General features: G+C 39.5%; 1 protein-coding gene across 2 annotated transcripts in view; it reads right to left on the bottom strand.

Annotated features, from left to right (window-relative positions):
- COL14A1 (collagen type XIV alpha 1 chain) overlaps nucleotides 1-17,193 on the bottom strand; it is a 137,441-nt gene that overhangs the window by 97,198 nt on the left and 23,050 nt on the right. For both annotated transcript variants that reach the window (XM_087962145.1, XM_087962144.1), the window contains exons 7-11: nucleotides 13,064-13,228; nucleotides 11,504-11,665; nucleotides 10,085-10,236; nucleotides 9,181-9,310; nucleotides 2,594-2,739 (exon numbers count right to left, since the gene is read on the bottom strand). In XM_087962145.1, coding sequence (XP_087818271.1) covers nucleotides 2,594-2,739; nucleotides 9,181-9,310; nucleotides 10,085-10,236; nucleotides 11,504-11,665; nucleotides 13,064-13,228 — 755 coding nt within the window. The remainder of the gene's footprint in view (nucleotides 1-2,593; nucleotides 2,740-9,180; nucleotides 9,311-10,084; nucleotides 10,237-11,503; nucleotides 11,666-13,063; nucleotides 13,229-17,193) is intronic.

Here is a 17,193-nt window from a genome sequence, read left to right as displayed (position 1 = left end):
CCTGGCTGTGAGCAGAGTTAGCCTGCAATACTGCATTCTAACCCCTGTGCCACCACAGTGATTAGAATGCAGTCTTTTAATGTGAGTTCATTATTTTAAAAATATGAAATAGTAGCATATATGAGTAGAAGATGAAGAACTTTTTCAGGACACAGAATAATTTCTGTCAAAGTAAGAAAAACAGGATTTGTGATATTAACAAGGGATTGATTCATACCACTATGTCCTGCCTGAGGATCATTTGCACAAATTAGTACTATAATGGCTTGATGGGCAGCTGTCCAATTTGTGAGAAATCCTAGAATATCAAAAACCAGCAACTGAAACCTAGTCCAAAAGGCAGAAATGTAGAACTGGGATTGCCACAATTACACAAGTCCCTTTGTACTTTCATATAATCTTCTCCATAACATTTGATCAGCTATCCTTAAAATATATAATACTGTAAATTTCACATTTGCTACTATTAATTACTGTTAATAATTTTGAGTCAGAAAAGTTTCAGATCTATAAAAAGAAAAGACACAATTGATTTTATCACCCTTACTATACATGTTATCGGTAGAGCATCTATTATAGAAAATTCAGAATGACACAACAGTTGCAAGTCAATAGATTCTTATGAAGTTGAAGATCTAATTCTTCAAGTCATTACAAATATATTGAACAGTACATTGACTAGGTTTAATTGAAATTTGTCTCTTGAATATGTCTTTTGACAGAGGATCTTAAGATTTTTTTATTTCAATTAATTTTCTGCAAGAGATATATGCTATATAACTTACAAAAAAACTGAATATGTGTAATCATTCTTGATTCTCTTCTAGAATCTTACATGCCTTTTTAATACTACTTAGAATTCTCCCACTTGAACAAGCATGAACATAATTTCACACTAGAAATCAAGAGATAGGCTAGGTCCATTGTTTAATCTGTCAGAGTTTTTAGCCAGTTCATACTAAATACAATTTCTGTCCACACCTTAGGCAAAACTGATTTTAATTTTACTTAGGAATGTAGGACAATTTTTCTGCACACAAACATATTATATTCCACACTTGAAGCAAAGTGAAGTAGTCATTCCAAATTACACTTCTCAGAATGGTACCCTGCAGTTTGACAACATTTTAAAAATCTCTATTAGCTAAAACTCTGTTTAAAAACTCATACACGTATTGTACAAAAATGCACCAAATTAGAAAAACTAATTTGCAAAAATGGTAAACTAAGCCAAATCACAAACAAAAATGTCCAGGTTTGAATAGATATGCAGCAAAATGCATTTTAGATAGAATATAAATCTTAGCACAGAACTTTTCTTTTTAAAATCACATTCAGTGCTGTGGACTTGAATGTATATTCATAGAAAAGAGCAAGCGAGAAAAAATTAAAAAACCTTTAGGGGGGAAAACATTGAAATTGGCTCTGATGTCCATCTTAAAGTCTGTATCAGCCTTTTATAAAATATATCTTGCCAAGAAACTCGTAAGCAAATAATAGCTTCCTGACTTGGAGTCAATTAAACTTCCTGGGATTTTTTTTTTTTTTTTTGGTCTGCTTGGTTTTGAAAAAGTGAAAGGAAAGTATTTAGCAGAAAAATGAAATTGCATTTACCCCAATGGAGTACTATTGATATGAGAGGCCATTTTCTGTAGAGCACCTTCCATTTCGTAAGTGATTAGCAGCTATCAAAAAGGCATAACATTATGTAGAATTGATGGGGACACTTGGATTCGAGTAAAAGATACTTCAGTGATGCTCATAGGATGATCTTTGATTCATCACTAATCTCTAATCCTGACCTAATTCAATGTCAAACCAACCACAAGGGTTCTCAGCTTCTATCAATCCTCAACTGGTTGTGATTACTGCATCTTTTCAATTGGTTCACTATTACTTCCCAAGTGTCATTAACCCAAATTCTGGACAAGCTCCTCCATGAGACTGTAATATTCTGGTACAAGAGAAGAGCCACTGTCTGGGGAAGCTACTGGGGCAGCTACTCATTATGTTACATGAGATTGTTGGGTTGGGTTCCATACTCAATTCAAACCAAGAAGATTGAGTTATACTGTGGAATGTACAGGCTCTTCACAACAAAATAATCTTATATTCCTCTACACTCTTAGAATACTCTGTGAGTTGGGTCTGTATCAGGAAATTCCATGTTTAATTGTGAAGAGTCTATACATTCCATAGTCCATCTCAATCTTCTTTGTTTGAATGGAGTATGGGACCCAACCCAACCCAACAATCTCATGTAATATAAGATCTTTAGCAAATGTAATGAATGAAAAGAAGAGTTTCACATGATTTTTGGAGTCTTCTCTCTCCCTTCTGAAATATTTGTCACTCTTCATAGTTTTGGGTCCTCTACAAATGTGATCATCATTACCCTCAAATCCTCAATCCAGGCCATTAACAAACTTCTTCAACAACAGGACAGAGGCCTATGACACTCCATTGGTGGGGTGCCTATACTTTCACAGGGATAATTATTTAACTGAAAATAGGGACTTCTTAGTTTTTCAAGAATCTCAGCCCACCCTTTGAAACAGGATCCCAAGACCTAATTGATGCTATGTTCTCTCACCTCCTTTTCCTCTGCTGCTAAGCCATCAATGAGGGGCGCATACAGAATCATATAGCCAGTTGCACCAGCTACTGCCTTCCACTTTACTTTCATACTGTTGTGCGAGGCATTATACAACTCCAAATCAGATGCCATTGGTAACGCAACTGCAGAGGGAAAAATACAAGAGTTACCGCCTAATTTCTGCAATCTGGTCATTTTGGATAGCTAGATAATTGCTCTTCAGCTGCAATAAATAAAATTACAAGTCTTGTTAATCTGCACATCAGCTCTCAGAGATTGGAGATGACTATTTCCAAAACAGAAAATAGCAAATTAAACCATCCTTTGTTTGGGATGTGACTGAAATCAACATAGATAGCAAATCTGTGAGGTGTTAGATACTTAGATCTCAATGTTATAAAGACAAAGCCAAGTCTTGTACAGCTTTATATAATAATAGCAGCACCTTGAATTTAGTGACATTCACTCTCCCCTGGTATAACAGAACATCTGGATGACCTTGAGGGGACAAATGTAAGAGACAATGCCTAGGAAACAATCAGATAAAAGCAGGGGAAGACCTCAAGGACTTAGTTATCAAAGGAAGAAACTTAGGAAAGGCCAGCCCTAATTGATCAGATGGTTCAAATTGATGGTAGGATGTTTGTACCTTCAAACTTGCAAGATTCTATTAACATAGCCTTACAATAAAGTAGATTTAATTTGTCTAGCTGTGTTTCCTGTCTGATTAACTTGGGAGGGCTGATACCCAAGACCCTGGGAGAATAGCCAGGTTTTTAATAGCTTCCTGAACGTCATGAGGATGGAAATGAATTTACACAGAGATATTCTGCTAATCAATGGACAATGACAATATGGGTGTGTACCTCTGTTGAAATGGATTCATCCCTCAGAACTCAGGCACACTGTAGACAAAAGGAAGGGGGCTATTTTGGAGATATTATTGACCCCATTCTCTGAATTCTGATCAAAAATGCATTTAGCTTTGTCCTTTTCCCTGTTTCTCACACCCAAGGCTTACGTGTATTTACTTCAGCTGCTAACTGCTGCATTCTCTCAAAACTACACTTCATGCCTGAATCCATGGTGTTTTCATTTTCATTGTGTTATCTGCCAGCAAGGTCAAATATAGTATATTTTTCCACCCTCTCTCCATGACAGCATCATTTTTTCCCCCTTGAAATGTTACCTGGAGCGATTAATATTTACTTATTTCAGAGAACATTGCTTTATGACACTTGAGCAAAGATTAAATAAAAACTCTGCTTGGAAAGGTAGGTGCTGCCTTAGGCAGTAGTGGAATCAGAAACACGTACAGCTGTACTGAGTCAGAACTTGACTTCAAAAGAGCACCAGGTGTCGTGGGAAATGATGTTACTGGGACAGTATGTGCTTTGGACCATGGAATTCGTCATTAACCAATTCCTAACCACCTCTGATCAATCAAGGGCTAGGCTAGACTTTTAATTCTTCTACAATGCAACCCCACCCAAGTTTGCTCAGAAAATGGGGCCATAATGGGTAAGCACTCCCTAGGTAGACGAGACCTGGAAACCAATTCCAAAAATGGCTGAGCCATTGATTGAGATGGTCTAATAATAACAAAATCTTGCGATTCATATTCTCCTCCTCCTCCTTATACTTCTGTGAATTAAGGAGGCCTCTGCCTGATCCACTTTCAAATGTTATCATGTTGCTCTGGACTTTAAAAAAAACAAAAACATTTCAGCCTATTTTCCTTGGGTAACAGGTTCTTTTTTTCTCTACATGATGGTAAGTATATCACAACATCAGAGTCTCTTATTGTAAGGCGAATAGTCCGTGGGCTGCTAGAAAAACACCGGGATTGGAGAGAGAGCCAAGGAAACAGTTCTGGGATGATTTTGATCCCGAGAACTGTATCACCTTTGTAAGAATAATTCAGGAAACTCTTTCAGTTGCCCCTGAAAAAGAAGGAAATATTTCCCTGACATGAGCAGATTTTTGGGGGGATGCACTGAGGGAGCAGTGGGAAAATAACTATCTATGGAGGTTCTCCGTCATCCAGGTCATGGTTATCCCAAAGGTGCTTTTTCAAATAGAAGAGTATAATAGAGTTGGAAGGGATCTTGGAGCTCTTCTAGTCTAACCTCAGGCAGGAAACCCGATACCATTTCAGACAAATTGTTATCCAATCTCTTCTTTAAAACTTCCAGTTTTGGAGCATTCACAACTTCTGGAGGCAAGTTGTTCCACTGATTAATTGTTCTGTCAGGAAATTTCTCCTTAGTTTTAGATTGCTTCTCTCCCTGATTAGTTTCCACCCATTGCTTCTTGTCCTGCCCTCAGGTGCTTTGGAGAATAGCTTGACTCCCTCTTCTTTGTGGCACCCCCCTAATATATTGGAACACTGCTATTACGTCACAAAGTCCAGTTGCCTTTTTAAAAAGCACCTTTGAAACAAAGGAAGAGTAGGGTGTTTATTGTTTAGCTCTCCCATAAACTCAGAAATATGAATGAAAACCGGGTGATTTCATCTGCACCATTCCTAAAAATGCAATGCTCAGAAAGCAGCTGAAGGTCTTCGTGCCACCAGGTCCAAATGTAGAACAATTCTAACCCATATGCACTTCAAGAAACCCTATCCATATCATTGGCATCATTTAATTGATTCTGCTCAAAGGATACGTAGGAGATGCCCAAGCTGAGCCCAAGGGAGGAGGGGTCAAGCACATCATCAGTCTGGAGTCCCTTCATGTCGAAAAAGGTTTTATGTCCAGCTCAGTTTGAATTCCGTCGACTTTTATCTATCACCAATTTGCCTTGACCATTAGAAGATCAGATTCTTGGACTTCCGGTTTGTCGGCCGCGGCGGCAGGGATTTGCGAAGCTGCGCGATCCCTGCCGCGCTAGCCGTTTTGGGGCTCCGACCCAGCCGGGTGCGAGCTAGGCTGCCTGTAGGGGCAGCTGAAGGTAGGGGATCCGGAGAAGGGTTTGGGGTGCTGCAGACCCCCTCCCTGGCCGGCAGAACCCCCTTTCCCAGGGCCGGTGCAGCGGCGGTCCGTAATAGCCGCCACAAAGAAGCTGGCAGCCGGGTAAGAATGCGCAGGAGGAAGTGGAGAAAGTGATTGAGAGGAGAAAGTTTTCTTGGCTCCTAGGACTCTAAGACATATTTAATAAAATTCCTGAAAAGTATGACTTTCTGAATAATACCTGCCAGAAGAGGAAAAAAGCGGCTGCTTGAAGGTGCTGAAAGGATAGCTTTCCCTCTTTTCCTACGGAATAAATAACTGGATATTAAGAAACCTATTTTTAGGTGGAAATTGGTTTTAAGCGATGAGTGGGAAGAGAGAGGATTAAAAAGAAAATATTTGTATGCTAAGATTTGTTGGAGCAGATGCCTTAAGGATTTGAAGACTAGAATATATTGTAACAAGACTTTAAACAGATTTGGACTTTCTTTCTCTTTGATTGATATCACCCCAGAAGGAGAAAGTGAGAACTCTGCCTTGGTTTGGACTGATTGATAACTTTGGGACTGTTTTATCTTTTTTATTTTCTTTTGAATATTCTGGTTGTTGTAAGAAGAAGAAGGAGAAAAGAAAAGAAAAGATTTATAATGGCTCTTTCTGTTGAGGAACTAAGAAATGGTGTGAAGAAGCTTTCCTTTTCTTAGAAATGGCGCTTACTAATTATCAACAAAAATTACAACAGATGAAGACAGCAGAGGAACAAGAAAGAAAGGAAGGAGCCATCTTTAATGAATCTCAGAATTTGATCCAGAAAAAGAAGAAGAGAAAGAAAAGAAAAGAAAGAAAAGAAGCAAACTAAAGGATTTAAGGACTTAAGATCTAAAAAACATTTAAGAAAGGGAAAAATAAAGTGCAAAACCAATATGATGATTGTAAACAAAGGGAAAAGAAATACGACAGAGGGAAGCCGGTAAGGCAGAGGCTAGAAGAAGGGGGGGTAGAAAGGTTTGTTGGGAAAAGAAAGAAAGGAAAAGGTGGAGAAAAGCTACAACGTTTGAAATTAAATGGAAAAAAGGAATTTTTATGGATAATGGATAAAGTAAAAAGATTTTGCAAGGTACATAAGATGAGATGGTAGTATTGCAATGGTTTAAGAGTTGATAAGAGATTAAAATGTTAAAATGTTTAAAAATGATTGGTTTTAAAACTTAATAATAGGAGGGGTTTAGAATATTGTTTTAATTAAAGAGTTTAATAAAATTATGGTATTGATGTTATTATGAAATTTTTATTATAGTATTTCTTTTTAATATTTGGATTTATGCTCTAATTATGCACTTAATTGTGTTGGATGTATTAGTTAGATAGAATGTACCAAGCAAAATCTGATTGGGTATTAGATATTATTTTAAAGATTAATTTGATTAACTTAGGGGAGATAGAAAGGCATCATACTCTGATTAATGATTTCAGGAGAAACTGATTTTCTTTTTTTTCATAAGGGATGAGACAAAGGGATGATAAAAAATGGACAAAAGATACAAATATAATGATTTAAACTAAGATGATTAATTAAGGTAGAATTAAGAAGTGTGAAATATGTGGAAGTTAATATAGAAGGCTTAGAATGGTAAATAAAATAAGTAATGATATGTAAGATGAGCATGAATATAATTGAAGTCCATGAAGAGAGAGACACCTGGGTCCAAGTTACTTTCCAAAAGATTTTTTTATGTTTTGTGTGTTGTGTGTATATGTCTTTTTGGGGGAGAATTGGTAAAAACTTGTAGAAATATAGAATGAGAATAATGGTAACTAAGTCAGAAAGAAACAGATGAAATAATAATAATGATATTGAATAAGAGTAAAGAGAAGTAAAGAGAAATTGAATAAGAGGTTTTGGTATATTATATGGAAATGGTTTAAAATAGAATCATAATTTATCTGACTTGTTAAATTTACAAGGGAAAAAGGTTTAAACATGTAATGAATAATGATAATTTGTGTGTTTTAAAAATTAATAAAACTTGTTTTAAAAAAAAAAAAAAGAAGATCAGATTCTTGTTTAGAAGTTGAATCCGACAGAACTGTTGAACTTGTACTCATTTCAACCACCCTGGTTCCTGATTTCTTGTGTCTGACAGGATAGTTGATAGCCGACGCCACATAGGAAAACACAGCTAAATTGCTGTCAAGCCTATTCAGACACAACTCAGATTCAGCAATACAGAGTGAGGAGTGAAGACTCTTAGCAAAAGTCCTGCTGTTCTGACTAGGGAATTTATCCTCACAACTTGTAACAAGAACTCCTGGCAAGTTCTACCAAAATAGAAGCAGGGAAAAGGCTGACCTTAAAGGAAAGAGGTCATTTTAAAGTATGGGATGTCAAGAGGTACTCTTGATGCTTGGAAGTAAATGGCCGAACCTATCTTGAAACCAGAAGTATATTTTTATGTGCGTTAACTTAATGGCAAACCCTACCAGCTCACCACATCTGGAGCAGAAGTGGGATCCTACTATTCCACTACCGGTTCGGTGACTGCACACGTGCATGCATGCACCTAACATGGGCATGCAGCTTTCCACACACCAGCTGAAACCTGCAGCACCAATCAGCCGAGAGGATAAAGAAGAGAAATGCGCAGGGGCAGGTGGGAGGGCCAATCCTGCGCTTTTCTCTTCTTTCTCCACTCAGCTGATCTTTGGTTTTACTACCAGTTCAGGTGAACCGGGCCAAACTGGTAGCATACCACCACTGATCCGGACAGAACTTGACTGTTCAAGTGAGGGTTTGAATTGAATTTTTCCCAGTACATCAGGGATCCCTTAGAAAATCCTCCTGCTTTTCTCACTGACCTTAGGAGGAAAAGTTTCCCATCAATGCTAATGAAATAGAATAGAATTCTTTATTGGCCAAGTGTGATTGGACACACAAGGAATTTGTCTTTGATGCATATGCTCTCAGTGTACATAAAGAAAAAATAAAATGTATTCATCAAGAATCATAAGATACAACACTTAGTGATAGTCATAGGTTACTAATAAGCAACCAAATCATACTAGGAAACAATATAAATTGTAAAGATACAAACAACACAGTTATAGTCATAAGTGGGAAGAGATAGGTACTAGGAAAGATGAAACGGGTAATAGTAATACAGTCTTAGTAAATAATTTGACAGTGTTGTGGGAATTAGTTGTTTAGCAGAGTGATGGCATTCAGGGAAAAACTGTCCTTGTGTGTAGTTGTTCTGGTGTGCAGAGCCTTATAGCATCATTTTGAGGGTAGAATTGAAACTATTTATATCCAGGATGTGAGGGGTCTGTTGATATTTTCACAGCCCTCTTTTTGACTCATGCAGTCATAACAGCAGCTAAGGCAGAAGGAAGAGTTATTTTTAAATAGATTGTGGCTGAGAAGGAAAGTATTAAGACCCTTGTTTCCTAGGTGTTCTGATTCCAGCCAAAAATCAACACAAAATAATGTTAAATGAACCTTTTCTTCCCTTGTCCAACAGCTTTTCATCAGGGGTAGGTTTATATCTAGAACCAGCAGATACACACTTGCAATGCAAAATTAGATCGTTCTAACATAAACTTAAAATACTGCCACGTTCCTTTTTTGTCACTTACGTGTCGTCTCAGTACCCCGGAGACCTTCACTGGCAGAACTAACATAGATGGCAAACACAGCAATCTGATATTCGGTTAAAGACATCAAGTTTTTCAGTATTGCTGTTGAAACTGTTCCATCTACCACCACCTGTACAAAAGACAAGATACCTTTAAACAGAGTTGCTAAAATGACCACAAAGCAGGCTTTCTCCTGGATCTGAAAACAGGTTGTCATTCAATTCACAAAGAAAAAAACTGAACCTGGATTAGAGAGGCGCAGGAGTAATTGGGCACTGCTTCTAATAGTGATTATCAATATATGTTGCTTAACACAATCATGGGATCTTATAGTTTCGTAGAATCATAGAGTCATAGGGTTGGAAGGAATCTCAGAGGTCTTCTAGCCCAACCCCCTGCTGAAGTGAAGATTCTTATACCATCCCAGTTAAGTGGATGTCGAATCTTTCCTTGAAAACCTCCAGTGATGGAGCACTTACGTTCAGCGGTGCGATTCAACAAGTGTAACAACCACTTCGGTGAGCTTGCATACGCGCACAGCGTTTGGAAAAGACCATTTTTAGCTATAATACTTATCTTCTGCTGCAGCCCTGGTGAGTAAAACAGCTGATGCGCGGCAAATCAGCTGTGCTCAAAAACAAAGGAAATAAAGCACAGGAAAAGGGTAGGGGTGGATGGGCATGGCCAAATGGTCACCAGAACTACCGGTTCACCCGAACCTGTCTGAACCAGCAGAATCCCACTCCTGCTTACATTTCCAGGATGCAAGCTGTTCCATTGGTTAATCGCTCTCACTGTCAAACGATTTTTTCCTTACTCCTAGAGGTTGCATCTTTCTTTGACGAGCTTCCACCCATTATTTTTGTCTTGCCCTCAGGACAAACAGTGATTGTTACTTCATTACCTCTTCTGGTTGCCCTCCTTTGGTGGGATAATAGACCACTCGGTACTTTTCCACTTTGCCCGGTGCATGAGTCCAACTCACACGGAACCCTCTGGCTGTCACTTCAGATGTGACCAAATCTGTAGGTGCTCCAAGCGCGGCAACCAATGACCCTAAAGTTTTAGACACGGAATATAGAATGATATTTTATATAGAATTATATAGAAATTCTAGAACTAGAAAACCTTGAATTACGCCGTCTTCGGTCTGATTTAAGCATGGTATATAAAATCATACATTGCAATGTCCTACCTGTCAATGAATACTTCAGCTTCAACCATAACAACACAAGAGCACACAATAGATACAAACTCAAAGTTAACCGCACCAAACTTGATTGCAGGAAATACGACTTCAGCAATAGAGTGGTCAATGTCTGGAATACTCTACCCGACTCTGTAGTTTCTTCCCCAAACCCCAAAAACTTTAACCTTAGACTGTCTACTATTGACCACACCCCTTTCCTAAGAGGTCTGTAGGGGGCGTGCATAAGCGCACCAACGTGCCTACCGTCCCTGTCCTATTGTTTCTCTTATTCTTGTTTTATTTTTCTTATATGTACCCATTTCATGTATTCACAACTATGTATACACTGATACTTATTATCTTGTAAACAATTGGCAAATCAAATAAATAAATTATGGGGCTGGAAGGGACCTTGGAGGTCTTCTAGACCAACCCCTTGCCCAAAGCAGGAGTTTTCATACCATCCTGGATAAATGGATGTCCAATCTCTCCTTGAAAACCTTTCCAGTGATGCAGCACCCACATATCCAGGAGGCAAACTGCTCTCACTATCAATACATTTTTCCTTAGTTCTAGGTAGAACCTCTCTTTAGTGACTTTCACCCATTTCTTCTTATCCTTCCCCCAGGTGCTTTGGAGAATAAATCAATTCCCTCGTCTCTGTGATAGTCCATCAAATATTGGAAGGTAGCTATAATGTCAACCTAATCCTTTTCTTTGCTAGGCTAGACATACCTAGTTATGTCTAGTTAGTTAGGCTAAACATACCCAGACATCAGAGAAACAAATTATTTCAGCCACCCCAAAATGATCATCTTGTTTAATTCTTAACTTTTCTAGATCTTGTAGCCAATCTATTGGCAGACAACTCTATAACGATTCAGATCAATGCCAGAAGAAACAAATTTTGGAAAAATTAAGTGGAAGAAATTTTTTACCCAGCACATAAAATTTGTTTGAATAAGATGTACTACCAGGTTCACATTCCAGAATTATTCATGAAGAAAATAATGGCTGCTAGTCACTACGGCCATAATGTGTTGGCCATGTAGCAAGAGAAAGGTGGATGAGATGACACCTAACACCATTCATTTTATGTCCTTTGAAAAGAGTATCTCTCCTGGCTATTCTTACCTTTGATTTCTTTCTCTTGTTCTTCAACTCTCATGCACACAGTCTTTGTAAGTTCTTCCACAATGGAGTTCATTAAACTGAAGTCAGCAACATTGTAGACGTGAGTGCTGTGTGGTTCAGAAGCAATTTCCTTCAGTTCGTTTTCATCAGCATTCTTTACACCTGGTATCAGAGGAAGAAACAACAAAGTGCAATTTTACATAATAAAATAGCTTGGCTATTTTATTAGCAAATCCGCAAACACTGGCTGACAGTCAAATGCCACGATCCCAAATCCTCATTCCGATCATCCCTCATTCCACACCGATACCAAACAGCACCAGTTTGATTGGAGCAACACAAAAATCATCGGCCACCTGCCACATTTGTGAGTTCATCAAAACCTGACACTCCACAAGCATTTCCATCAACAGACACATTGACCTACAACCAGCCTACGAACCCCTCAGAATCCAAAACAACTGCACAGCCAACCACAGAAAGCGGTGACCCTCAGCCAACCCACACAACCCCCCCATCAGTAGTTCATCTCCCAATGACCCCAACCTCCTTATCACAACACCCATCACAAGACTCACTGATGACTCATCACAAGACCTATCACAAGACCCTCCCTTGACACCCCACACCAAAAGCCCTTATAAACAGAAGAACACTGACATCCCCTAAACCTCGCTGAAGATGTTACCTAGCCTCGTACTGAAACGTTTGGAAACCAACCCACAAACTTGGAGAATGAATCTTTACCCTCAAAATAGCTTGGCTTGGACATAATTTTGTAAACAAATCTTTGATTTGGGTTAGCAAAGCCATTGTGATTATAAGCCAGCATGTGAATTAATCTACTATGGCTTATTTTTTTAAAAAAAATGGATTTGTGAACCGATCTGAGGACATTGTCAATATATACAAAGGATTTGTTCATGGTGGACATCACTTCAGCTTTGATCAATATGCTCAGGAAAACAATTTGCCTGAAAACGGGGTGTGTGGGTTCTGTAGAGATATATCAGCAAAAGGTAGATGCTTATTAACCACTATTAGCAAGGTTGCAAGCTCTTATGGTTCAGGACCACAACTTTCAGCTTTCTGGACACAAGGAGCCAACCCAAGGCAAGTGATGCCACTGAAAAGGTCTTGGTTAGCTTAATGGTCCCTTCTCCAAGATTTGGTGAGGTTAAAGATGTGATTGGGAATGGAGCTAATGTTTCAAGTTTGAAACATTCCATTTCAAGTTAAAACAATGCTTTGTTTGAAACAACTCCATTCCAAACTCAAAACCATCCCATTTCATGATGAAAAACATATGTTCTAAACTTGAAAAAAATTCTTTTGAAACCATTCAATTTTGAAACAATTTGCACATCTTTACTTTAATTGTCCCTTAGACCCCTAAAATACACTGAATCCACACCACCACAATTCAACTACTTTACTGCTGAGTTTAGACAGCTGGGAACCACAGGTTTCCTGCTGTAAGTACATCTTACACTGTAAACCCTGCATTGGACTAGGCACATTCTAGAACCTCAATTCTATGACTATTTCTGCAACACATACCTATGGCAAACAGTTCGATACCAGCATCTCTCAGGCTTTTTGCAGGTGGAATGACATCGTCTTGGGATTTCCCATCAGTGATCAATATGCCAATTTTGGGGACTCCAGGTCTTGAACCTGCATCTGGCTTAAAGTTGTTTTCCAAAATAAAAGTTAAAGCGAGACCTGTGCATACAGAAGGAAGGAGAGAGAAGGTGAAGAAGAAGGATTGCTGTGTCTGCAAGACTATCAAATATTTTATTACTTATATTGACAGTTCTCATAATGGCTGGTTGACTGCTTCCTCCTGGTTAACAGATAAAAAGATCCTCTTAATTCTTTTAAATATGGAATTTATTCTTCAACAAAGACTGAGAAAATGATACCCACAGATCTCATAGGGTATGTGTCATGGATGCATGACGCAACAGTTTTCCATGGGGAAAAGATTAAAAGTGCTCTAGAAACCTAAAGCTTAGAAGGACCCAATATAAATCTAGACACAGAAGTAGGTGATAAGGAGAGGAGCAAGCAAGCTTAAGGCACTTCTATCAAAAGATTTTGTATCAGATCAAAATCAGCTCTGGGCTTCTATAAGGCCAACACTGTTGATTATGTTCATAAGTTGAGTGAGCTTATTTCTGGGACAACTGCAGTGAGGCAAACATAAAGTTACTCTTATCTTTCAAGGCTGGGTGTGAATGTAACTTATGAGCATCCTATTATACCATTTGCATGTCTTTCTATTTCATCATACCTCCTGGCTTTTGGGCTCAAGAAGAATTATGTCTTCACGTTGTTGTAGCTACCCTTTCCCCAATTGAAACTATTCAAATGTTTGGTGAGATTTAGGGTGGGTTTTTTTTTTCATACAACCAGACAAATGCACACAATAAAAAGATGCTGATGGAGTGAGGATCCAAATATTTTATTTTAAATATTAATTTTGAAGTGAGAGGTAGAAATGTCTATTTCTGCAAGACCTAACCAGTGGATTCTGGTTTGAGGCAGTGATTTTTGGGTTCTGTTCTCCATGCTCTTAAATTAAAGGAAGAGGGGAAAACACAGAGCATCCCTCAAGGTGTTTGGGGGAACTGAGACCTGGGGACAATGGCAGGACAGCAATGTTTCCACTATTCCCAAGCACACTTTCTTAGCTTTGAAAACAGGCTACAGTTAAATGTAAGAACCAGTTTAATGTTATTGTTAAAGGTGCTGGACTGTAAATGGAGGCCATGGTTTGTAGCCCTGCCTTAGGCATGAAGCCAGCTGGGAGCTATTGAGCCAATCCCTCTATCTCAGCTCTAAGAAGCAGACAAGGACAAACCACTTCCCAAAATGTTGCCAAGAAAATATTACAAGGACTTGCCCAGACAGTCACAGAAGTGAATGATTAACTCAAAGGCAGGGAGGGGGAACAATTAAGGGTAGCTAAGGAAGCCCATAGATGCTTGTTTTTACTTGAACATACATTATTCTTTTTCTGCAATAAATAATCTGCTTCCTAATTAGCAGGCATTCAAAGAGGGCCACAACCATCACAGTAGGGGAAACTAATTTTGAGATAGAGAGCAAGAAAAGATTGCTTCAATTACAGCTTCTGGGGACTATTTATTTATTTATCACATTTTTTTATACCACCCTTCTTACCTAAGTGACTTTTATTTACAATAAATAACCATACCATGTTATAAAAGCGTAAGTTAAACACAGAGTTAAAACAGATTAAAAAACCACAAAATTAAAAACAGGGCTATTAAGATACAGAGGCAGAGGGAGCACTGTCATGCTATCAATTACCCAGGGATTCTACCAGCTCAGTCCAGTTGGAGCGAACTGGTATCTCCAAAAATCAGCTGTGAGCGAACTGGTTTGCTCCGATGATCAGCTGTTGGGCCCACTCGTTCACCCCAGCTCTAGTCTGTGCTTTATTTCTGGGTTTTCCAACTCAGTTGATTCATGCGGCACAGCGGATTGCCGCGCGTCAGCTGTTTTACACACAGGGCTTGCAGTAGAAGGTGAGTTGGTGTTGCACGCACACGAAGCACGTGCTCACTGAACTGGTTGTTACACCTGTTGAATCCCACCCCTGTAATTACCTCCAGGGTGACATATCATTCTTCAGCCCCAATACCAATTGGCAGAACCAGGTCTTAACATTCTTTTGGAAGGCCATGAAAGTGGGGAGAGGAAACACCTCACCTCTGGGGGTAAAGGTGTTCAAAGGATGGGAGCAATGGCAGAGAAGTCCCTCTCTTCCTGGTTCCCACCAATTGAAATTCTTAAACCAATGGGGTAGCAATAACACTTAGCACTTAGACTTATATACCATTCTGTAGTGCTTCACAGCACTTTCTGTCTATAGTGCTTCACAGCACTTTCTGGGTAAGTTTACATAGTCAGTATATCGCCCCCAACAATCTGGATCCTCCCTTTACCGATCTTGGAAGGATGAAAAATTGAATCAACCTCAAGCTCCATCAGGATTGAACTCCAGGCTGTGGGCAGAGTTTGTCTGCAATACTGCATTCTAACCACTGTGCCACCAGAAGTCTACAACATAACCTCCTACTTGACCAGGTGGGATGGAATGATGGAATTGAGATGAGATGTCTATCAGGTAACCTGGTCCCGTGCCATGAAGGGCTTTAAAGATGATAACTGACAACTTGAATTAGACCCAGAAGTAAACCAGCATCTGATGTAACTCCCATAACAGAGGTGTTACATGTGCAACTCTAGAAGAGATACCCAAACCTGTTCACATTGCCACGTACTAGTTGTGGTTTCCAGATACTCTTCAAGGGTAGCCCCATAGTAGAGAATAGTTGGTGTCTGTATGCCCCTGCAGGTTGCCTGCTGTTATCTTCCCTGTCAGCAGGGTTGTTATTGGGGTATCAGCAGCTGGGACTGCTCCGTCTGCACTGATCACGCCTCCTCCCCACTCACCAAGCGCTTGGATCAGGAGGGGATGATCCTGGCTCTTCGCCTGAGCTCTGTCCCTCATGTTTCTCCTGCCTCTGTTCCTCCCTGCCTGCAGGCCTTACTACTTCAAAAACAACCTTGCCTGGACTGACTCTTCCCTTCCCCAGTTTCCTCCAAAGGCCAATGGATCCTCCCTCTCAATGTCTGGCATTTCTCCATTTCTCGTTCCAGCTCATCCTCCCCTGTGCAGATTCAGACTCCGAGGGGGGCAGCCCACTCACGGGGGAGGGGGGGAGTGTTATACTACTATTGAAGAATTGGTGGCATAGAATCATTAAAGAAAGGATGCAAAAGGAGGGACAAAATGAAATGTGAATGGTGAAAATTAAAATATTTTAAAATTTATTTTAAATAGTTAAATTGAATTGTTGAATTGTCCCGCAACAAGATGGCTGTGGTGATTAGGCCACAGCAAGATGGCAGTGACAAGTTGCCCCCATTCCATCATCAATGTGCACACACATAGAGCAGGCACTGATTGTTTGATCATGACCACTATTGAATTTATATCCTGTCTTCATTATTTTTACAAATCATTCAAGGTGATGAACATGCTGAAGATATTTCCCCCCTCTCATTTTCCCCACAACAACAACCCTGTGAGTGGCTTGGGCTGAGAGAGAGAGAGAAACTGGCCCAATATGACCCAGCTGGCTTTCATGGCTAAGGCAGGACTTGAACTCATGTTCTCCCACTTTCCAACCTAGTACCTTAACCATTAAACCAAGGATAGACAACTATGACTCCTTTACGACCTATGGACTTCAATTCCCAAAATTCCTGAGCCAGCCATGTTATCTCAGGAATTCTGGGAGTTGAAGTCCACAAAAGTCATAAACAGGCCACAGTTGCCCACCCACCACACTAGATTAAACCTACTTCCCACCTCCTACATCCCTCTCCTTTTTGTCTTTTTCTTTTTTAAGAATTGCTTTGTTGACTCAAGCTAAAACTCCAGAGTTCAACCCTGGATGGAAAGGTCCTTCAGTCACAGTATCCTGCTCAGGCACACATTATCTCTTCTCTCAGATAAACAACACTGCAATAAATCACCTAGGAGTGCATTCCTCTCTCAAAGCATAATTCAAAGGCATCCATTTGCAATAAATCCTCCCTTTTGCCTTATCAGAACAAGGTTTGCGTCACCTTGCTTCCCTCTTTTCTCT

The sequence above is a fragment of the Notechis scutatus genome, chromosome 3 (genome assembly GCF_049901735.1).
Source record: "Notechis scutatus isolate UNSWTSFEM ecotype Mainland chromosome 3, rNotScu1.2, whole genome shotgun sequence".
Taxonomy (NCBI): Eukaryota; Metazoa; Chordata; class Lepidosauria; order Squamata; family Elapidae; genus Notechis; species Notechis scutatus.
The sequence above is the reverse complement of the archived record's forward strand: the minus strand, read 5'-3'. Positions and strand labels throughout refer to the sequence as shown.